The following is a 24,221-nucleotide window of genomic DNA, read 5'->3' on the forward strand; positions in this document are numbered from 1 at the left end:
TCTTGATTTAAAAGTAGCATATGCATGAGAAAGCCACACTACAGGTCAATCTTTGTTTTTGTAGGTGATGGATGTGGACATACCGTTTTAGGTCCTGAAAGTGGGACTTTTACATCTATTAACTACCCGCACGCCTATCCCAACAGCACTGTGTGTGAATGGGAGATTCGAGTAAAGCCTGAGCAGAGAGTGCAGCTCAAATTTGGGGATTTCGATATTGACGATTCAGATTCTTGCCATTTTAATTACGTGAGAGTTTATAATGGAATTGGACCCACAAGGACAGAAATAGGTAAGAACCTCTTCTTGTTGTGTTGTTCAAAACAGGGGGGAAATACTCCTTTATGGTTTGCTTGTTATGTCTTTTATTTGCATGATCCAGTCTTCCCAAAACTTGAGGAGAGAAGAAATTTAATTTGATTCTAATGCTTTTTTAATCAGTATTGGACATTTTCTTACTCTGGGTTTGTTTAAATCAGAGCCATTTTACACATTATGGAGGAAAACCTGCAGAGGTGAGCTCTCAAGAGGGAGCTGTGGCCAGTCGTAGGTGTACCTGGATAGTTGGGCCCTCCAGATGTTGCTGGAGTACAATTCATATTTTGCTTGGTGGGGCTGATTGAGTCCAATAATATTTGGACAACACTAGGTTTGCCAGCCCTTCTGCAAAGCATGAACGAGGCAGACTTGAGCTTGCAAACACAAGCATTATGACAGCGTGTCTCCAAACATAACTTTAACACCTACACTTTACATTTTAAGATGTATGTGTAAGATGTTTTCGTGTACAACTAAAAGAGAAGTGTGTGGAGTGGCCTTTCAGGGGAGATATGCTCATCATTAATTTCTCAGGGTTAAGGCGTTCAAATGATCAGGAAGAGGATAAAGGAACATAGGAAACAGGAACTTGCCTTATACTGAGTCAGCTCATTGTTCCATTAAGTTATAAATCACCACTGATTGGCAGCAGCTCCCCACACTTTCGGATGGGAATCTTTCCAATCCCTATCTAAAAATACCAGGGATTGAACCACATACTCTACAAATGAGCTATGGTGCCCTCACGGTTATAGCTAGAACTTTCAAACAGGAGCTCGAAGGAATCTTATAATGGCAAACATTTGTTTTCCAACTTCTTTTTTGGTCGAAAGATCCTGGTCTTCTAAATTTAAATGTGCACTGAATAGAGAAATGTGTCCTTTTTTAATCGTATCTGGCAATATTTTGTTCTGCGCCAAAACGCAGCTGTGTCTAAGTGGTGATAAAGTTACCTGGCTTTTGGAAGAGAAGGATGGTGTTGGTTCTCTAATTGGAGATTGAGAAGCGCAGACATTATATGCAGGGCAAAGGAAGTCATTCCCCGAACTGCATTTTTGTAAGATTTCAAAACGTATTCTTTCTCTTGTAAATTTGTCAATATGGTGGTAAATCTGACATATATGAAGTGGCAGTAATATCCTGTGGTTTTTATTACTTTTGTATCTCTGACTGTGAAACGTTTAATAAGCCTTTAGTCTGTGCTGGGAACGTCTTTGTATGCTGCCAAAAAAAGGGAGGGGAGAGTGAAATAAAGACTTAAAATGTCATTGATACCAACAGAGCTGACATTTTCTGGGTTGATTTTTTTTTTTAATAAAAAAAAATATCTGTTGCACTGTTTTTCTTCCTTCTAAACCCATGACCTAGATACTACTTCTGATGGTGTATTTTTAGACAGAAGATTGAATGTGGTTGCACGACATCTGTAACGTGAAGGCTTTTATCAAGCTTGGTGACTCTTCTACTTAGATATTGCATGAAAACTTAGACTCGCTGTAAGCCAAGCTCACTCATAAAAAAGAGAAGAAAACATGAGGTCCTTAAATGGCAAGGAACGTCCAGTCCTGATTAGGGCTTAAACACTTTTACAAGTTGAGTTCACTGGCCCAAATAAATTATCTACTTTTGTTCCCTTTACCTCTCAGCTGTTCCCAGCTAGTGTGGCTGCATAAGAGATTGAGCAGTGTTTGTGTCTTGCTCTGCTGAGAGAGAGCTTTTTGGAAAAAAATAATGGTAAGGTTAAAACGGGCAGCCATCCCCCTCCCCCTTGAACTTCCAGTGTAAGTTTTGCATATTAGAAATAAGAGTCAGCGGAAGTACTTTGACTGCAGATAATGGGCTGGCGAAGGATTTAAACCTTTAAGCAAAGGTAGATGTAGCATATATTGTGGTGTAAGAGCGTCAGCATTTGAATGAAGTCTTGAAGCCAACTCTGTTGATGCTGGGAACTTTAAAAAAAAGGAAACTCCAGAGTGACTAGTTCTTCAGAACAGCTCCACAATCCATGCCAACCCCATTCACTTTCACAAATAGTTTTAACACTACAGTCCTATTAATGCTTAACAGGGAATAAGTCCCATTGAACTTAATGGGTATTCCTTCTGAGTAACAATGCATAGGAGACAATGTAAAATTATTGGTGTACGTGTATTTGGCTAAGAGACTGGATAGTAATTATTTGGATACTTGGTAGCATTTGTAGAGATGGTGAAGTGTACTAAAATTGCTCTGCACCATGCCTTCAGTATTCCTTAATAATTGTGTCCTGGTTTCCTCTCAGAATTGGAGGTTGTAGCCAGTGCTGTGTGTGCACAAGCAGAACAGACCTGCTTGTGAAGCAGGATTTCACCTTCCTCCCCTTTGCAAGATGATAAGAAAATCTGCTCTAAAGGGCCAGGGAACCTCTTGAGAAAGGCACATAAAGGGTGGAAAGGAAGAAGTCCTACTGTACAAGTAGAATTCATTTGCTTCAGCATCGGAGTCCACCCTGATAATTTTTGGAGATTTAGGAGATGGGTTTAGTCTCAAACAAACCCTAGCTTTGTGATTTCTTAATGCCTTGAAACTGTGGGGATGGTAAGAAATAGATTCACAAATTTGTTGAGCTGTCAAAGACGTTCTGAATGTGCAAATCCATACTAAATCAATAAATGCTTATTAACTATCTTCCTCCTGCCCCTTGCAGGAAAATACTGTGGTTTAGGCTTACAGATGGAGAATTTAAATGAATCAAAGGGTAATGAAGTTACGGTACAATTCATGAGTGGCATACACTTCTATGGACATGGGTTTCTTGCGTCCTATTCAACCACTGACAAAACAGGTATTTATATGTTTCTTACCTAGCGCTGTGTAAGCACTCCACACAACTAAGTGTGCTTTCTTACCGCATGTAATTCATTCTTACTTTTCTGTTACCCAATTACTGATAAATTATTCAAAGTGAATTAAGCATGGATGGTTACAAAGCCACGTCTAGACCGAGTAAGATGCATAATAACTTGGTTTATATGGTGCAGAACAATATGGGATTCGAATAAAGTTTATAAATGGCCCACTCATAAAACATTAAAGCAGTATACTGTAATGCGTACAGACACAATTGAATATAAAAAACCCTTAAAACAATGCAAAATACAAAACAGCTGGGTTTTTTTGGAAGTGGGCAAAGTCCTTAGGGTTCCTAACAGATAGCAACTATTGCACTGCAGCCACATCAGTTTTTGCCCAGTGACCTACCCATTCTCTTCCATTTCTGCAATCCCATCTATCGCTTGTATGTGAGTATGTTCCATTGTGTTCAATGGGACCTACTTCAAGTAAAGATGCATAGGATTGATCTGTGAGACTACAGTGCTCCCTCCCCTTTGTTGCTTTGTTTGGGCTGGTTTCAGTATGGGATAGATGTGGGTAATGATTATAATATGAACTGCAGTGGTGCCCCATTTGTGTATTTCCCTCCCCCCTCATAAAGACCCACCGTGCACCAGCAATGCTTGGAGGTGTCAGTGGGGCTATTCTTAGTCTCTCAGGCTTTTTAAACACATTTGACTTTTTTGTGAACTACCCTGGAATTTCTGCTAAAGGGTAGTATATTCTTTCAAACTATTTAAGCATGCTTTCGTTTCACTCAATTAATTTAATGTTTGCCACATTCGCTCCAGGATTTTTCCTGAGCCCTTAAAATGAATACTTTCATAATCTGATAGATCTTATTAGGTCTCTAGCTAATTATAAATGTGCAATTCTCTACTATGCTGCTATTGATGTATTATCAGACTGCAGCAAGTGCCTCATACTACATTGAATTGCAGATGAGTTGATTCAGGGAGATCAATTTTACTTCAAACTTTTCATCCCTTAATTATAGACATCCTGCTTTTTGAAAAACAATCTCTTCACTGTGTTTTTATTTCTAGATTTAATAACGTGTTTAGACACTGCAAGTCAGTTTTCTGAACCAGAGTTCAGGTAAGAATTGGTCCCTTTTTAATACTTTGATAATAATTCTTGATCTATAACACATCCCCAGATCAATCCAATATTCAATGAATTTAACCCCAATTAATTTCCTACCCTGATCCTTCTCCATGTCAGTTTCTCCAGTTCATTTTACTTAATTAATCCCATGGTCTTCGGAGAAGGCAGCAATTGAAGGATTAGAGTGTTCTATAGCTCACCTAGCTACTTCTGTGAGGGACGCCCTCTCCCTGCAATCATAACCCCAAGTACCTGGTTGTCTCTAGAACAAATGCCCTGAGCCCAGGTTAAAATTGACACAGCCCATATTGGCCTGAACTCACAGAGGATGGACATTCCGCACCCAGGAAGGGTGCACTTAGGCACTATGTACTGTCATCTGCTGGGGCCATTTGAAGCTCCAATACATGCAGTGGGACTTAATTTTAAAAATTTAAGTAAAAATAGATCACCACCTGTCTTCTTCGTACGTCTGGAACCAGACCTACAGAAAAGCAGACACTGGCCCAGACAGTATTATTTATTGAAATACCAGGCTGTCCATTAAGAAGGCGGACTCCTAGTCACCATAGAAATTATGGCATATGTTTTCAGTGCTTGTGATCCATTATTTTGGAGTATTAGTACATGGACTAACCCTTAAAATGTGGTAGATTGCATTAGGTCTCATAATGATCGGTTTTCAAGGTCTGAAGTGTGTCAACCTAGAAATTAATATGTATTCCCCCTCTCGTATAATTTGTGCTGACATACAGTTGAGTAAGTCTTTATTTCTTATACCTAAAAATGTTTGTAATCTCTCATGCCAGTAATCTAACGAAGCACGGCATCTTCAGTAGTACTATATTATGCATGGTTTAGCAATATCCCCATCTCCTTCCCCCACAACATCCTTAAATCACTGGACTTGTGTAGATGGATCCCTTAACTTGCTCAGTTAACTTTCCTGATTAAATTTTGCAGCTTGGCAGTTTTCACATGCTGTGCAGACCTGGATGTAATTACTTTGTAAATTCCACTGAAGTAATGGGATTTATTTAGAGTTCCAGGATTTAAGCATAAGGTGCACTAAGCCAATTCACAATAAGGCACTATAGAGGCATTTAAGTGTACATGCACACACACAAGGATTTCTGCAGATTTGATGTGTTTAGTATAAAAAATATAATAAGAATGCATTACCCAATTTTTATAGAGCCAGATTCTTCCTTAAGTCTACTTAAAATATAAACCCCCACAACACTTTTAGCTACATACAATTTTTTTGCTATGAAAGTCTTCTCTTGGGCACGTGATTTTTCTGACTCTGGCAGATATTAAGTATTTTGTCATGCTTTTGTGAAGTAGTGGTATGTTTGACATGCCAGTTCACAAGGAAGGAAGTTCACCACACAGGCTATTAAAAATTCCAGTTTTGTAATCGAAGGCAGTTTGCAGATCTTACTTTTATATTCCTGTTTCTTACAGTAAATATTGCCCAGCTGGGTGTGTGCTTCCTTTTACTGATGTTTTTGGGACTGTTCCTCACGGCTACAGAGATGTAAGTAAACTTCAGAATGGTTGTTTGAAACTTTTAATTGGGTATTCAACTGTGGTTTTCAGCTTATGGCTTTGTAATATGTCATGGGTCAGCTAACTTTTTCAGCAGGGGGCTGGTCCACTGTCCCTCAGACCTTGTGGGGGGCTGGACTATATTTTTTTGGGGGGGAAATGAACGAATTCCTGTGCCCCACAAATAACCCAGAGATGCATTTTAAATAAAAGCACACATTTTACTCATGTAAAAACACGCTGATTTAGAAGGTGATTGGGCCGGATCTGGCCCCTGGGCCTTAGTTTGCCTACCCATGTACAATGGTACCTCGGGTTACAAACGCTTCAAGTTACAGACACTTCAGGTTACACACTCCGCTAACCCAGAAATAGTACCTCAGGTTAAGAACCTTACTTCAGGATGAGAACAGAAATCGTGTGGTGGTGGCAGCGGGAGGCCCCATTAGCTAAAGTGGTACCTCAGGTTAAGAACGGACCTCCAGAACGAATTAAGTTCTTAACCTGAGGTACCACTGTAATATGTTAAGCACTCAAGGCAAATTGATGTAGATAGGTTTTCAGTGACAATATCTCTTAACCAAGGATAGCTAACTTTGGCCCTCCAAATGCCTCAGCTGGCATGATCAATCCTCTGGGATGGCTGGAGTTTTAGTCCAGCAACATCCAGAATGCTACAAGTTAGCCATTTCTGTTCTAGATCCATTTAAGATCTGGTACAGAGTTATATCTGGATTGAATGGGAGAGCTGTGTATTTTTTGCGTGCTTAGAATTTTGCAAAAGGAAAGCTTAATATGTATCAGATAGTTAGCAGTAGCTTCTTTAGCTTACTGAAAACTGTTGAAGTGGTATCAGATAGTAAGTAATCTATCTTCTCTCCTAAGTCGTCCTCCATTTGCATGGCTGGGGTGCATGCAGGAGTGGTGTCCAACGTCCTAGGAGGTCAGATCAATGTCGTAATCAGCAAAGGCATTCCGTACTATGAAAGTTCTCTGGCTAACAATGTCACTTCAAAAGCGTAAGTCGATGTGTTTGCTTTTCATTTGCTACTTCTCTGGATTGTTAAAACATCATTGCAGTTCTGAAATATGAAGGCTAAGTTCAGGCAAGGATATCAGTTAAATTGTTATGCTGCAGTGCTCCTGTAGTGTTACTAGATAGTTTGGCCTATAAGTAATGAAATATTGCTCCTGAAAAGTTGTGAAAATACCTCTTTTTAAAGCAATTTTCCATAACATTGTTCGTGAAATTCCTTCTCTTTCTTGCTGATTATCATGAATGCATCATGTTCATAGCCAACTTTTGTTGTCATTCCTTTTCTTTAACTCTTAAAATATGAGATGGGCAGTATTTAAAAAGCCTTCACACACTCCATAAAGATTTTCATGAAATATAGATGGACCATTTTATACACTGTCCATATTTCTTGGAAGTAATGCATTAAGATTTAGTCTGGTATATTATTATTTTTACTCAGGGTGAATACAGTATTGCATGACTTGTCTTGAATATCCGCATTTTACAAATGCCAATCTGGATGTCAAATTGTGCGATTTGGCTTTTTCTTGTTTTATCTAGGAAATTTTGTTGCCAAACCATCAATTCATTCAGCTCAATATTGGCAGGTAGACTCTCCTCAGGATTCTTCCCAACTAGAGATTACGGGGATACAAGGCAGATGCTCTATCGCTGAGCTATGGCTCTTTCCCAGGGAGAAGTCTTTTAGATCAACTTTTTGCACAGCTTTTATCCCATAGATATTAGAATAGTGTGCCAAGAGTAGTGAGTTTACTGCTATAATACAGAAACACCTCACCCTTGAACAATGTTGTAATAGAACACACACACACACAGAGAAATTAAGGGGAAATGTTACATTTTGTTGGAACTAAAGATGTAGTTTTGTGGTGTCTTTGGTTTGTTTTTTACACAGAGGAGCACTGTCTTCAGGTCTCTTCACTTTCAAAACTAGTGGTAAGCCTTTCTTCTCTATATTGCTTGCCCCTTTGTGTTTAATGGGATCTATGCTCTTATCTAGCCTGGTATCTCTTTGATCCCTTGCCAACATAAACTCGCTAAATGGAGATCTTCCAACCTTGGTCTTGAACTATCCCGCCTTCCTTCTCAGTTATTGGAGGAGATAATCGTTCCCACTCTCCTGCACCCCCTGCCTCGAAGTGATCTGTGAAGTTTTTCATTCTATTTCAGAATCAAAGATGTTTATTATTATATAAATGTTTGTATCGTGCCCTTCCGGTGCTTACCACTTAGGGCTGCTAACAGTTAAGACCAACCATTTAAAAAAACCCGATACTATAAAAGCAGAGGTGCTTCAGATAAAAACTGTGGCACTCCCTCCCCACTCAGATATATTTGGCATCAAGTCTTTCTGATACCAACTGAAGAAGACCCACTCTATCACCCAGGCTTTTGGCTGAATCTATATTGTTGCACTTTGTAAACAGCTATTTTAACTCTTGTGTGTTTGCGCTCACCTGTTTTTACCATTTTCTTGTTTAAATTTGTTGTGTGTTACCTGCAGTACCCTGCTTTGAGATTATTATATATAATGAAAAGTAGGTCGCAAATTTTAGGGGGGGGGGGGAATATGTATAAGCACCAAGTAGAGGTTTATCTCTACATTAGAACAAATGCATGGCAAAATTGATAGGTTTCTGCCATAGAACTAAACACCAAAAGGGAGGTTTCAACCAAACATCCCAGAGCAAAGTGCAATTTAGGTGTGGCCGGAGGGAAGATCTAAAATTGTGCTACTTTTATTTTAATGTTGCTAAAGTCCAGGTTTTCCTTAAAGTAGCGATAAAAACCTCTTGTTGGAATGATTGTCTGCAAAGATAGGCATTTCGATGAGAGATAATCAACTTGCTTGCATTTCAATATATGTTGTTTAAATGGTACAAGGTTCATTGTGATCTAGGTCCTGTTCTGTCTTTAGGCCTTGGGAAGGGTTTAAGTATTTATTGCGTTATAAAAGTTGCACCATCAAAGTTGCACGCTTTGTATGTTTAGGTTGCTACGGGACACTGGGAATGGAGTCTGGAGTCATTGCTGATTCGCAGATTAATGCATCGTCATTTCTAGAATGGCCTGAGCAAGTGGGGCAGCCCAGCACCTGGAGGCCAGAAAGAGCCAGGTTGAAAAGGCCTGGACACTCTTGGGCAGCTTTTACCAATGATGAGTATCAGTGGTTGCAAATAGACCTAAACAAAGAGCAACGCATAACAGGTAAGCACACCTGCGTTCATTCTTCAAAGGACAAGAGTCCTTTTAGGATAAGTCCTCTCCTAGCAGTAAACACCCCAATGCCTAGAGGTGGATTTAGGGCAACACGATTTGCCCTCCACCCCCGGGTGCAGGGGTAAAGGGAGTTCCTTCCCAAAGCTGGGCAAGTGAGGCACTGGGCTTTGGGAAGGAGGGGTGAGGCTGTGTCTGAGTCCTAGAGGTCCCCTGCCTCCTTCTCAAAGCCTAGTTAGTGTTTTCCCAGCTTTGGGAAGGAGGTAGGAGGGCTGTAGAACTCTGCCAGAGCCTTGTGTCTTCTTCCCAAAGCCCATTACCATCCTTATTGGAGGTGTGTATGGGGGGGTCATCAACATTTGGCCTCACACAGGACACCATAACACCAAGGTCCACCCCTGATGCTTTGAATGAATGAATGGCATTTATTACATCGGTCCGTGGACAATAGCAGATTGAAACACAATGCCAAGCATTAAAAAGCCATAAAAGTGCAGAAGTCACAATTACAGTGAACACATGGAGCTTTATTTACAAAACAGATAGACGTCATTAGAACAACAAAAATACTTGTGACATTTGGAAGTTATTTAAGGATATGTTTACTCTCGTGTCTTCAAATCTCCATGACAATTTACAAATACTGAATCAGATATTACGGATATTGCCTTTTCGGTGTAGAAAGAAGTGTGTGTGTGTGTGTGTGTGTGTGTGTGTGTGTTCATGTCCTCAGTCCAGTGCTATACATGAGCAATGCCCTTACATTAGTAATGGCCTCTTGTAGCAGAGATCGATGCTTGAGCCCTCTGCTAGTTTTGGCTCTGTGTTAGGCAAGGCAGGAGGAAAGCCTGCCACAAAGGTTTGTCTAGTCCAGCATCATGGTCTGCCTGGTAGCCAGCCAGAGGTCCATGTGAAGCCCACAAGCAGGCCATGAAGGCAGCATCTCCCTCTGCTGTGGTTTCCCCGTGACTAGAATTCAGAAGCATGTTGCCTCTGATCCTGGGGGTGGTAGTTTCTGTTAGCATCATCCTCCATGAATTTGTCTGCTTGCCTTTTAAAGCAATCTGAAGTTGGTAGACATCGCTTCATCTTGTGGTAGCAAATTCCATAGTTTAACCATGAGCTAGCTGGGTGAAGAAATACGTCCTCCTGTCTGTCCTGAATTCCCCATTCTTCAGCTTCACTGCATGAGCCCAGGTTCTCGTATTGTGAGGGAGGGAGAAGAAGGTCCTTCTACTTTCTTGTCCCCACACATAATTTATATACCTCTGTCATGTCCCTCCTTCTTGCCTTCCAAATTAAAAATAAATAAATCCAAACCTGGCAACCTTTTCTTACAGTTGAGCATTTTGATTAATTTGTTTTTGCAGCTTTCATTATCTTTTTTTTTTATGAAGTGTAGTTGAAGAACAGATTTGTTGAGAGGGACTACAATATTGACAGTTTTATTTTCAGTCCCTTTCCTAACAATCCTGAACGTGGAATTTCCCCCTTTTCCACCATTGCCACCTATTTGATTCAAGTTTCCATCGGCCTATCAACCCTGACCTCAATATTCCTTTCTGGTCAGCCATTGTCAGACTGGATAGCTCAGTTGTTTAGAGTGTGGCACTGAGAATGCCAAGGTTGCAAGTTTGATCCCCGTATGGGACGGGTTGAACTAGATGATTTTCAGGGTCCTTTCCAACTCTGCAGTTCTGTGATCCAAGGCCTGTAAAGCCAAGTGGAGTGTTTGCTATCACCAGCTTATAGCCCATCAGTGTATATGTAGATATATATTTTTTTGCCACAATGGGCAGAATTTTACCCTTACCCTGAACCACATTTGCTATTTCATGGCAAATTGAGCCAGTTTGGAAAGATCCTTCTTTAGAGTTCTTCGTAATTCCCTTTTCTGTTTTTGCTGGGCAAGCGTCTGTGTTGATTAAATGTTTGAAAAATGCTCTTGCTATTTATTGTAAATGAGAACCTTCTTATCCACAGGTATAATAACTACTGGATCCACCTTAGCGGAGTACCATTATTATGTCTCTGCCTACAGGATTCTGTACAGGAACGATGGGCAGAAGTGGACAGTATACAAAGAACCTGGTGTTGAGAGGGATAAAGTAAGCCTGCCCAATATTCTATGTGCAAAATAAGATGAAGTTGGAGTGCATAGGAACTCTGGGTGTGTGTTTAATGATTCTGGAATCATCACTTAAGTATGAAGGTGCTTTTCCAGAGGAATTAACATTCTTCCATGGATAGAAAGCTAAATGTTGGCGCACCCTGCTTATTACAGAACTCTGAAAATGGGAACATAAGTTAGTCTCTCATGGGTCACACGAGCCCATCCAGCATGCATGGAAGAAACAGAGGCTGGAGGAAAGAAGGATTTCTCTCCTTGCATGTGTATTCCTTGGATCGAAGGAGGAGAGAATTCCAGAAGAAGCCAGGAATATATCTATGCTTACAGTGTGTTTCTGTGTGTGATGTGCATGCATAGAAGGAGCGTGAGGAGATGGGATCCTGGGATTTTTTTTTGGGGGGGGGGGGAGATTTGAATCTAGGCTTTTGACACAATGAAGAATATGTATGGTGTGTATTTGTTAGATGGTAGTACATTACTGAGGGACGCGGGTGGCGCTGTGGGTAAAAGCCTCAGCGCCTAGGGCTTGCCGATCGAAAGGTCGGCGGTTCGAATCCCCGCGGCGGGGTGTGCTCCTGTTGTTCGGTCCCAGCGCCTGCCAACCTAGCAGTTCGAAAGCACCCCCGGGTGCAAGTAGATAAATAGGGACTGCTTACCAGCGGGAAGGTAAACAGCGTTTCCGTGTGCGGCTCTGGTGCTGGCTCACCAGTGCAGCTTCGTCACGCTGGCCACGTGACCCGGAAGTGTCTCCGGACAGCGCTGGCCCCCGGCCTCTTGAGTGAGATGGGCGCACAACCCTAGAGTCTGTCAAGACTGGCCCGTACGGGCAGGGGTACCTTTACCTTTACCTTTAGTACATTACTAATATTGTATGCTGTGTTGAAGTGTTTCGGCGTTACATTTTTGTACTGCTTGACCTAATGTAGAGCGGTTTGCCCTCTTGTGCTTGGAAAAGGCAACAGGTTGTGAACTTGGATGCTGTGAAAATCTGACTCTATCACTACCAAGGTTTTGGTAGCAGGTCACATCAATGAAGGTCTGCCTTCAGTTTCCCCCAGATAAATGCTGCGTATCTATCACCTCACGAAAATATAGGGAAGCTTTTCAAAAGATACGCCTGTTGATTGGTATTTCCAGTAGTACAGTGGTACCTCGGGTTACATATGCTTCAGGTTACATATGCTTCAGGTTACAGACTCCGCTAACCCAGAAATAGTGCTTCAGGTTAAGAACTTTGCTTCAGGATGAGAACAGAAATCGTGCTCTGGCGGCCCCATTAGCTAAAGTGGTGCTTCAGGTTAAGAACAGTTTCAGGTTAAGTACGGACCTCCGGAACGAATTAAGTACTTAAACCCGAGGTGCCACTGTAAATTAGATTAGTAAATATATTAAGTGCTTAGTACACTAGGAAAATGATCAGAAATGAACTGTAATCCTTGCTTTTGACTGCCCTCTTCTGGGCATACAAAATAATAATTTTGAAAAGCACATCTACCTAAACTTTTGTAGTTAACTGAGTGTAATCGACGGCAGGTTAGGTAGATGGGCTTTCTATTGGGTAGGTGAATATTTTAAACTGCAGTATGTCTGTGTGTGTACACACAGACACACACAGTATCTGGTTGGAGCTCATTTAATGTGTCATTTAGCAGATGTATACAAGGCTTTTCAATAAAAGGTATTTAATTAAAACCCCCAGAATAAGTTATTCATTAGTTGACCTTACACTACTAGAGCCATCTGTACTTTGAGAACTCTATGTCTGCTGCCCAGAGTAGCTTAGGCAAGCAGAAGAAAATATGAGTATTAGCTTATTTTCCTGGAGCAGTATTTTGTAATGCAGAACTCCTAATGTCTTAGAAAAATGATGTATTTTACATCAAATTTTGTTTTTCTAGGTATTTCAAGGCAACACTGGGTATTATCAAGAAGTCCGCAATAACTTCATTCCACCCATTATTGCTCGTTTCGTTAGAATAAACCCTTTGAAGTGGCACCAGAAAATAGCAATGAAAGTTGAACTGCTAGGATGTCAGTTTAGTGTTTGTAAGTAGAGTGACTTTTATCACTCTTTATATTAACATGACTTGCCTTGGGAGAAGAATGTGATACAGACTGAATTTGTTTGTGCCTTCCCAGTTTGTGTTATTCCCAGTTCGTTGAATAACATCTATACTAACAAATTTGCACTGCTTGACTGTCTGGCATGCAGCAATTGTATCAATGTTTTAAGTTTTATTCCCAAAGTATGAGCACAATACAGCTCGCAACAGTTTTCTTAGGCAGTAATCCATGCATTCATTTGCCAGCACAGCACGTCTTAGCAGCAATTTTGTATTGCCATATTAAAGATTATACAAATGCCATTGTATTTTGTAGCATGCTTCATTACATAAAGGAATCTGCTTGGTGCTTTAACGAATGGCGTGACCTTTAAATTTTTGTTTTCTTTAAAGTTCGGGCTCCAAGACCTACAGTACCCCCACCACCCAGGAACAGCAATGACTTTCCCTCGCACACTGATAAAACCACCTTCACTCCGGAGATCAAGAACACTACAGTAGCTCCAAGCGTAACCAAAGGTACTGACATCTATATAGCAAATAGCATTGTATAAGGCTAAGAGTCAATAGTAATGCTATATTGATTCCCTGCTATGTTTTTGGTATATTGCCAACTATATTGATTTATCAATAATATATATATATATTGTGGCAGAGATTAATGTAGCAGAGATAGTAGTTGACATATACGGTAAAGGGTAAAGGACCCCTGGACAGTTAAATCCAGTCAAAGGTGACTATGGGGTTGTGGCACTCATCTCGCTTTCAGGCCAAGGGAACCGGCATTTGTCCACAGACAGCTTTCCAGGTCATGTGGCCAGCATGACTAAACCACTTCTGGTGCAACGGAACACCGTGACGGAAACCAGAGTGCACGGAAATGCCGTTTACCTTCCCGCCACAGTGGTACCTATTTATCTACTTGCACTGGCGTGCTTTCGAACGGCTAGGTTGGCAGGAGCAGGGGCCGAACAATGGGAGCTCACCCCGTCACGGGGATTCAAATTGCTGACCTTCTTATCGGCAAGCCCAAGAGGCTCGGTGGTTTAGACCACAGCCAACAGGGCATGCTAAATTTGAGTAGAAAACTAGAAATGGATACCCAACTGCTAACCAGTTTATGTACAATTTAACAAACATTATCAGCTTGGAATGTTTTGCTGGGGTGATATCAAGATGGGCCTTTGGGTCTCATTAGGCCTGACTTTGGTCTGAGAGGACATTTCTCACCAAACCGCAGCTTAGGGGCCAGCTCTCAGGGCCAGCTGATTGACACTGCCAGCAAGCTCTGCTTTGTTTGCAGGCGATCATTTGGATTCAAACTGGCGCCTGTAAAGGGGCCTTGCTGTAAATGGGAATTGGCTGATTGGTGGTTACAATGAGGCCTTTTGAACTTTGACAGATTGGTGGCTCTAGTGACTGTCCAAGACAGCCCACAGGTGTGGTGGGTGCACAAATTCAGTTTCCCTCCCCCTCCGCTACATATTATTATGGATGCAAAATGGTATTTTGCTGCAGTAATATTTGGATGCTATTGCAAGCTTTAAATGAACTTTCTTCAGTATTTGTACAAGGAACAAAGGGGGTTTCGTTTAGTGTGCCTGCAGTGCTTATGGACTCTACTTGTTTAATGGCTTTCAGATGTGGCACTGGTAGCTGTTCTGGTTCCTGTGTTGGTCATGGTCCTTACCACCCTCATTTTGATCTTAGTTTGTGCCTGGCATTGGAGAAACAGGTAAAGGAATAATTAAATGCTTTGCATCCTCTACAAGGGAGGAAATGTAATAGGTACAGGAGGAAATGGGAGAAATGAAATATGGTCAATTAAAATGCTCAATTTATGCATTAACATGAAGAATAATTTAAATTAGTGTGGATGTGTGTTCAGGAGGGCCTTGTCCTGGTCGTGCAGTACTTTAACCTGAACAACTTTGATATGTATAAATCTTGAGAAGGCTGTGTAGGTTCAGCAGCTTTTATATCAACAGAACATGCAAATTTAACTAACTTCCAGCGGGACGGTTGTCTTTGCTGCTATTTCTTTGAAATAAAGTGAGAAGGAGATCAGTCTCTTAGTATTTCAGGCTCTCCACCATCACCCCCACCCCCACCCCCACCTCCAGAAAAGACTGTACCCGTTCTTCAAAACTAGTACCCACAGTGTTGGTCTCAAATGGCTGTTTCATATTGACACTAATTTTGGGTGTGTTCTGCATTTCACTCACTTTTTCAGAAAGAGAAAATCAGAAGGAACGTATGACATACCATATTGGGACCGTGCAGGTAATAACCATTGTAGCACCTCTAGCTGCATCATTAAGCATTGAGATGAACATATATTTGTGCAAATTCCATCTATTAATGGTTGGACTTGGGCAAGCACTTGCTTGCTCAGCCCCCTCATACAAAGCCTCTCTATTGTTTGACTTGATTACCTGAGCAGCCCAAATCCTTCCTGCCTTCTCCTCTCTGTATGTTTTAAAGGGGAGGCCCTTTCTGTTCCCACCAAGGGTGGAAGCACTGTTGATGGCAACAAGAGAGGCGGCCTTCTTATCGCCTCCACCAGTTTTGGGAACAACTTCCCCCCGTGAAGCATGGCTGGCTCCGTCTGTTGCTGCCTTTCACTGATCAGGAAATCAAACCCTATCTCTTAACCTGAACCTTAGCTCTAGCTCAAAACCAAACCCTATTTAACTCTCTCCCTCAGATACTGCCCCTTTTATTCTCCCTGCCCAAGTGCTGTTTCTCCCCCCTCTGTGGCCAGCTGACTCTGTAGCCCATACACAAGAGGCTCTAACATTCTGGTGGCGTTTCAGAGGAAGCGCATCACCAGACTCTAGTCTGGCTCTGCTGTCTTTGTCACAGGTGCTGAATGCCCCGCCCTCTTCCTCCTGGGCTGTTTGTGTCTTAAGAGGGACCTTCACACAAACACATGAGGGGATTCCTGCATTGCAGGAGGTTGGATTAGATGACTCTTGGGGTCCCTTCCAACTCTACAATTCTGTGATTACACACCCCCACCACCATGTATGGATCTACATGCGTAATGCTCTGCCACATGAGGTGGCGCCTAGGACCTATACATGCATATATTCATTGAACATACAACCCCCAATGCATTGAAAGAACGCATAAGAACATAAGAGCCCGCAGTGCCTGGCCAGTGGCCCATCTAGTGCAGAATCCTCACATTGGCCACCCAGAAGCACACAAGACAGGACAGGAGCACCACAGCTCTCTGCGCGTCTTAGCAGGTGGTCTTCCGTTTGTTTACACTATGGTTTGTTAACAAGCTGAGATCACAAACCATGATATGATTCTGGGTTGTTTGAACAACTGAACTATCCAAAGTTCCCCTGAGTTTAGACATAATGTAAACCACCCTGAGATCTTCGGTTGAAACATGGTATAGAAATGTAATAATCATCTTTATTTAATTAAAATACATACACACACACACATATATATATGTTTATATGTATACATATACACATAAAAATAAAGATAAAAAAGAAAAAGAAAAAAACATTCATTTTTTTTTTACATTATTATACAATCATTCATTAAATTTCTAAATAAAAGACTTCCAATTCTTCTCATTGTACTTGTATTGTTATTTACGTTTAAACACACAGCCTTCTATTACCCTGATTTGTTTTTGTGTACTCTAGTAAATTACACATTGTATTTTACAAGGATCAGTTTAGTTCTGCAAGGAGATTGTTATTTGAACAGTATGTTTTTAGGTCATCTTTGAATATTTTCCATTCTTTGTATACTTTCTGGTTTGAAGGCCCTCTTACTTTCCCCCTCATCTCTGCCAGTTCGAGGTATTCAATCGTAAGAGTCTGCCATTCTATTATCGTGGGCGTTGTTTCATTTTTCCAATTTCTTGCCACTAATATGGTATAGAGATGTAATAAAGAAATCTCCTATTCATTGCCACGCAGGAAGAGGAAAGGGGTAGAGGGGAAGCACGTGAGTCAAGGGCTCGCCGCTGTTTGTCTATGTAGCCCCCAGGTAACCATTACAGGGGAAGTTCCAAAGCTAAAGAAATGCATATTGATTCATAACCATGTCACTTGTAAACCTTGATATAGGTTGGTGGAAAGGCATGAAGCAGTTTCTTCCTGCCAAGTCTGTAGAACATGAGGAAACGCCTGTTCGTTACAGCAGCAGTGAAGTTAGCTGCCTTAGATCAAGAGAAGTTACAACCATGTTACAAACCCAAACTGCAGGTATTTGTCTTCTCCAGTTTTTCTTGATTTCAGTAAATGGTGCCTGTTTTAAATATCTTTGCAGATTAAATCGCAGTAGTCTTACCTTCCTGTATTTCCTCCCGTACCCTCTAAATTCTTTTAAAAATCTGTGCCGGGGATAGATGTCCAAATACAGCTTGTAGAAGGACTGATTCTGGAGTTAGCCAATGTGGTACGGTCCTCTCACAGAATTGTGTCACTTGAGTTTTTATGAACAATCCGCTTGAGTGTGGCTCGTTGAAAATCCCACCATGGAGAAGTTGCAAAACTAACTTTTCCTAATAATTGCTTGGTTTTTTCATGCTTTCAAGTAAAGTCCAAGTGTAACCAAGAATCATTTGAACTAGCTCACATCTTTTCAAGCAGCTAGTAAAACACAATTCACAAAATATTTAACTGGACCTTTTTACTCAGAAGTATTGATTTCTATTATTGTTTCACTGAATATGCCTTAAATATGGCATGTGTGATTACACTAGTAGGACTGCAAGGAGTTTTGTAAGGAGGATTATGGGAAATATTGCAGAGAAGATTTATGAATAGATTTATTTGTTAAGGATTTTTAAAAGTAATAGTAAAATTAATGAAATGCAGATTAAGTGATAAAGATCGAAAAATCTTCAGATGTCGTTGATGGAAGTCCAAAATATTGTATAAGATAAGAATATATGTTACATGATTTTTGGAAATTATATTATATATATTTATATATATATATATATATATATGCATAACAGAAGTAGATAAAGTATTGACATAATCCATTAATATGTTTGGACTGGTTTACACATGGTGGCCCCAGCCTGATCATCCCAGGAACACTTGAGACCACTGTTAGCCTGAAACCACTGCCCAAATTTCAGGTACCATCAGAAGATCAGAGTAGCCACATAACATGACTGATAGGCAGAGGTGCTGATTCAAATGAACAGTGACCCTATGCTCTCCTGAGATCTTCCCACTGGAGCAGTCTCATGTGTGATGTGCCCTTTTTTTTATTACCAGTGCAATGGCAGTATGTGACAGCTGGAAAACCCTTGACGATACTGGTCTCTCTTTGTACAGAGTATGCACAGCCCCTGGTGGGAGGAATTGTTGGCACACTTCACCAGAGATCAACCTTTAAACCTGAAGAAGGAAACGAAACAAGCTATGCTGATATGGATCCTTACAATTCACCCGAGCAAGAGATTTACCATGCCTATGCTGAACCGCTACCTATCACTGGACCAGAATATGCAACACCAATTGTGATGGATATGTCAGGTCATCCCGCAGCTCCCCTGGGCATTTCTACTGTATCTACTTTCAAAGCTCCAGGAAACCAAGCCGCTCCCATAGTTGGGGCATACAGCAAACTTGTTTCCAGATCGGATAGTTCATCGCCTACTCGAGTACTCTATGACACACCCAAAGGAATGCCAGGACTCAATCCCACAGATGAGTTGGTATACCAGGTACCACAGAACATGCCACATTCCACAGAGAATAAAGAAGATGTTAGCTAGAGAATGTGGCTTTCAAAAATTAAATCCTTTGGAGATCACTTTTTGCGTTGGAAGAAAAATGTGTGACTTGGTGGGAGCCCAGAAAAAATGAGTCAATTACCCTTTTGAGGGTCTGTACACAACTACTGCTTTCCTGTTTATAGAATGATGGGCTTTCCATTCACTACTGATGGGCACTACATTTTTTTGTTAGGCAGGTGTGAGAAGCTTTCAAAGATGCTGAATCGCTGAGTGTAAATACACGTTCCACAACAGATATATAATGTGCCACTATAGATATATAATTAATCAAAATGACCTATGGTCCATGAGCCAAGAAAAGGAAAGGTACTATTCTGGATATAGAAAAAGTCACTGAGTCCAACATACCAATTTCAAATTAATTGCTATCTAGCAAGCTGGTATTTTCATAAGGCTTCACATTGTAAAAGTAAACTGATTATTGTGCTTCCTGTAACAGGAAGTTAGTGGCAATTATAAGGAAAACTGATCCCTAAAATTAACAAGTTTCCTTTGTTGATTTCTTTGATGAAATCAACTGGTAGTGTAGAAAATACCTGGAATCTCTGGCAAGCATGACTTGCTATACACTAGTAATCACTCTCTGTTGATCCCTTTGGAGTAGTTTTGTATGAATGCTGTTCTCCCTACTATTTGGGTCTCCTTGCCACTTCCTAGGGGGGTGAAGTCCCTGAAGATGATACATTTTCTAAGATTTGTTACAAATTTACTAAAATTTGTAAAAGGGACCTTACTGAGAATCCTTGGCTCAACTAAAACTATAATTTATTTAAAAAAATAACCCCAAAGCCCTCCAATGATGGCCTCAAACAGCAAAAAATAATAATATTTTATTTAGATTAAAGGAAGGGATATTTTTAAGGAGGGAAGGATAAGTTCACTTCTATAAAACATAAGCACACTGGCATCATTGCATGTAGGTTTTTAACGTAAATCAGGGTGTCTTTACATGCATAGATGAAAAGCTTGGTTTTCCCAATATGATTTTAGGTATATGCCTTAAGAAAATGCATATATGCATTGATGTCATGGAGCCTTCTGAATGTGAGATGGCGATTAGATTGAAATATAGCAATGTTTAAAATATTGGCATTTGATCTACTATGTATTGCATAAAAAATATTTTTTTCACCCCTAGATTCTTCAAGTTCAAAATTATCATACCATTTCATTCGGGACTAAAGGTATTTCCCCTTCTAACTCCTCGTGAAATTATTTTTCCAAGGTTTATATACTTGAAACCAGTTAGTAACTTTTGTGCACAATGAGAATTGCTGAAAGCATAGCTGTATAACCTACAAGCCAGTCTCCCTTTGGCCATGCTTTAAATGTGTATATATTTTTTACAAAGCACATTAGGGTGACATGAAAAGAATGCTTTGTTTTTATTGTATTATAACAGCACTGTAGCGACGATGTAGAACAGATAAATGTGATATCCCCTCTATACGCAATAGCCCAGTTTTATGGACTTCATTATGAACATATAGTTCAAAAGAATATTGGGTGTTATCCCGTTGTGTTCGTCTGCTAGCAGCAGATTGTTCACTTGCAGAATGAGACTTTCTCCCTTCCTCTCCTCCTCTGCACAGACACCAAATCTTCTTCAGAGAGAGAGAAGCTGGCAGGGGGTTAAAGGGTAAGGAAGCCAAAATCCACTTGAACTGCATTGGATACTGCCCATTTCTATTTTTCTTGTGGTCTGTATTGTTGAATGCACAATATATCTCAATGTAGCTGGCTGGAAAGGTAAATCATGACAATCACAACTCTTAAATGTAGTTAGTACTCCTTAGCCCAGCTTTCTCTAGCCTGGGGCCCCTTCGGATGTTGAGGACCAGGCTATAGCTGGGACTGAAGCCCACAACAGCTCGAGAGCAGCAGCCTTAGTCCAATACTTAGTTTCAACAGTATGGCATGTTGGTTCGCTCTTGTGCTTTGTTCCATTTATATTTTGTTTATTTATAAAAGTGATAACATAACTTATTTTTATTCTGTAAACTACGGTACACCGAGGCTAAATGTGTGGCCTAAGAAAACTTTCAGAATATGTGTATATGTAGACTCTATTCTATGGCCCAGTCTATAATTTCTTGCTTCGTTTGGTCCAATGGATATGGGTACATATCTGCCAGGTTGGATTCAACGAAATCTGTGTTGAATATATGACACCCTAATCGTGTCATTGTCTATCTCTGTTAGGGTCTCTAGACTCAGCTGTCCTACTCGTACATATCTGCATCTTTGAAAACCATGCTGTAGAAATAGCACATTTGCAACAGAGTGATTTCCACCTCCTGCCATTGCCAAAAGGTGATTCATTGCTGGAAGTAAAATTCAAGGGATTAACTCTTTTAAGTTCAGATGGTAGCACTCGTGCACCTTGCCAGTCAAAACATAGTTCCTTAGCTTGGAACTTCTTAGTTACAAATTGGAATCAGAAACCTAAATTCTTCAAAAACCTGAGATTGCAGTTGGATTCAGTGGCGCACATCAAGCAAACAACTACTTGTAAACAGAATGAAAAACTATTACCTTTATTTATTGACAGTATTTATAAATCACTCTTCTGCATATGTTACAAGGCAGTGCACCAAATGCTACATTACAAATAGCAAAGTAAACTATGTCAAACTCTAAAATTAATGGCAGAAAAGCAACAGGAAAATAATCCTGGCTGATTTCCAAATGCCCAGTAGAATAGAACACAACCTAGGTTTCTTAGATACTAAAAATTCTTCTTAGAAACGTATTTTCTGCTCAGATTCTAAACAGATGGTAGCTATCTTTAAATGAAACTAGGCAGCAATCTTGTACCCACTTCCCTAGCTGTAAGCCCAGTGAACTGAATGGGGCTTATTTCTGATTAAACATGTTATAGGGGTTGCGCTCTGAGTGTTTTAACTTGAATGTTGCACCAGTTAGAGTGGCTTGGTGTATTTGTACCACGCCAAAGTATAGAACTGTGTATGTGTGATGTTTCTTACAAAAATTCACAAATGTACATACAAGAGACTACCAAAAGCCACGGTAGGGCTGTTTTTCAAAGCTGCCTGTTACTGGAATTGTGCACAAAAGTGTATATGCTTAGTTTGAAGTCTTGCAGGTATCCAAACCCACAAACCTTAGTACAAGCAAGTCCACCTCCACTGTATGTTGCAGATTTAAGCTTGCCAGCACATAAAATATTACAACAGTATAAAAGGGATGGTGTGAGCAATTGAATGTATCAAAATTAAATGGCTGATTAGATGAAAACAGCTTTCTTGATTTACTGCCCTGTATTTTAGGTACTAACTTATTGATTCCTGAATGTAAGACACACAGCACAGGCAAGTATCCACACAAGTGTTTTGGGGTTTAGGCTCACTGTTGGTATTGTCTCAAGGTATGCAGAGGGGTCACTCGGCTAGTGCAGGTGAGATGGGTGCAAATAAGTGTCGAGTGGCTGTTTTCCTAGAATGTACTTCCTTACCTCAGCATGTTCTGTAGTCACTCTGTATATGTTGCTAGAATTTAGATAATATGAATAGCATTTTTTTAATGTATGTGTTAAAACCTTTTAATAAAATGCACAATGTGGAACTCATGATTCTTGTACAGGAAAAAAAGTAAGCAGATTCCATTTTGGAGCTTAATGTCGCTGAATATCCCAGCTGATGGAGAGTCAGTTACAGCTACATTTTGACAAGCAGTTTCTGTTTGGCAGATTCTGATTTTATCTTGGGGGTACTGTTTGTGGACATGAGAACCTCAGTGGCAATATGCAGGTAAGACACAACGCAATAGACTTACATATTGTTCAGATGATTCGGAGCAGCCCGATCCTATTGCTTACTTGTGCAAACAGGCTTGTTCTGTTCTACCCCATCTGCCTTGGTAACACACCGTTAAAAGAGCGCTGATAATTTTTGAAAGGAATTATCTTAGTGAACCATTCCCCCCCCCCCCCTTGACTAATACTGGAACAATGGTACCAGACAGATGAGTTCTGTTAAGGACATCTTCACAGGCCTAATTTACATAATTCACTGCCATAAAATACAGTGGTACCTCGGGTTACAGACTCTGCTAACCCGGAAGAAGTACCTTGGGTTAAGAACTTAGCTTCAGGACAAGAACAGAAATTGTGCGCCGGTGGCAGCAGGAGGCCCCATTAGCTAAAGTGGTACCTCAGGTTAAGAACGGTTTCAGGTTAAGAATGGACCTCCGGAACGAATTAAGTTTGTAGCCAGAGGTACCACTGTATGCTGATAGCCACATGCTTAGATAAATCTACTGAGATTAGGTCTATATAGTGATGGTCACCTAAACAGAAGCCCCAGATTCAGAGGCAGTATTCCTCTAAATACCTGTTGCTAGTTAGGCAAATCATCTTCTTTGGCGATCACTTATAGCCGAGTAAGATTGTCTTCCATGAACATGGTCTTAACAATGAGTCCGTAAGTGACTGTGGAGGCTAATTCAGGACCCACACATCCTTCCACAGTGGGGACATTGGTTTCTGGGCAGGAGTTGATCACAAATAGCATAGTGTGGGGGATTGTTGTCTTCATGGGGCTTCTGGGAAGCATTTGGCTGGCTACTGGGCGACAGGTTGCTGGGGCAGAATGGATCCAGCAGCTCTGCTCTGACACACTTAACCACTGTGTTGAGAATTATATAGCACAAGACTAAGAATGCACAGCGCATGTGGAGCTAAAGCCCCACAACTTTGCACCAAGAAAACCCAGCATGTCTCCTTCCTTGTCATTAATATCCACAGAGCATTTCTTACAAGAGGGATTTAACTGCAACTTTTTTGCTTTAATTCTAACTTGATATTGCCTGGCGCTTTTTAAAATTCCCCCCTGGTGGCAGCTGGCTGTGGTGCCATTTATAGCTTTATCTCCTGAAGTGTATAAATGCCACTGCGTGCTGCGAAATAAATCACTCTTTAATCTCTCAGAGGCCGGTATTTGGGAAAGCTGTATATAATTTCGGTACAGAGCTTTTCAATACGAAAGATGAACTAATGGAAATAGACATTTTAATGAGCAGATTCATGTGTAAACACTACTTACACTGACAGCTTCTTCCTTTTTAAACTCTACATTTCTTGCAATGTGCTGTTCTGCCTATGACACTTCCGGG

General features: G+C 40.7%; 2 protein-coding genes across 4 annotated transcripts in view; both read left to right on the forward strand.

The window, feature by feature from the left end:
• The window catches only part of DCBLD2 (discoidin, CUB and LCCL domain containing 2), a 32,071-nt gene extending 9,725 nt beyond the window's left edge, over positions 1-22,346 (forward strand). For all 3 annotated transcript variants that reach the window (XM_083438361.1, XM_083438363.1, XM_083438362.1), the window contains exons 2-15: positions 65-292; positions 3,005-3,142; positions 4,239-4,290; positions 5,767-5,839; positions 6,736-6,869; positions 7,785-7,825; positions 8,882-9,097; positions 11,090-11,214; positions 13,136-13,283; positions 13,694-13,819; positions 14,942-15,035; positions 15,534-15,583; positions 17,401-17,538; positions 18,625-22,346. In XM_083438361.1, coding sequence (XP_083294487.1) covers positions 65-292; positions 3,005-3,142; positions 4,239-4,290; positions 5,767-5,839; positions 6,736-6,869; positions 7,785-7,825; positions 8,882-9,097; positions 11,090-11,214; positions 13,136-13,283; positions 13,694-13,819; positions 14,942-15,035; positions 15,534-15,583; positions 17,401-17,538; positions 18,625-19,067 — 2,006 coding nt within the window. In that variant the 3' untranslated portion in view covers positions 19,068-22,346. The remainder of the gene's footprint in view (positions 1-64; positions 293-3,004; positions 3,143-4,238; positions 4,291-5,766; positions 5,840-6,735; positions 6,870-7,784; positions 7,826-8,881; positions 9,098-11,089; positions 11,215-13,135; positions 13,284-13,693; positions 13,820-14,941; positions 15,036-15,533; positions 15,584-17,400; positions 17,539-18,624) is intronic.
• A 352-nt stretch (positions 22,347-22,698) lies between these two features.
• FILIP1L (filamin A interacting protein 1 like) overlaps positions 22,699-24,221 on the forward strand; it is a 182,625-nt gene continuing 181,102 nt past the window's right edge. Inside the window, exon 1 of the mRNA XM_083438287.1 lies at positions 22,699-22,858. Coding sequence (XP_083294413.1) covers positions 22,833-22,858 — 26 coding nt within the window. The 5' untranslated portion in view covers positions 22,699-22,832. The remainder of the gene's footprint in view (positions 22,859-24,221) is intronic.

The sequence above is a fragment of the Podarcis tiliguerta genome (genome assembly GCF_965153285.1).
Source record: "Podarcis tiliguerta genome assembly, chromosome: 4".
Taxonomy (NCBI): Eukaryota; Metazoa; Chordata; class Lepidosauria; order Squamata; family Lacertidae; genus Podarcis; species Podarcis tiliguerta.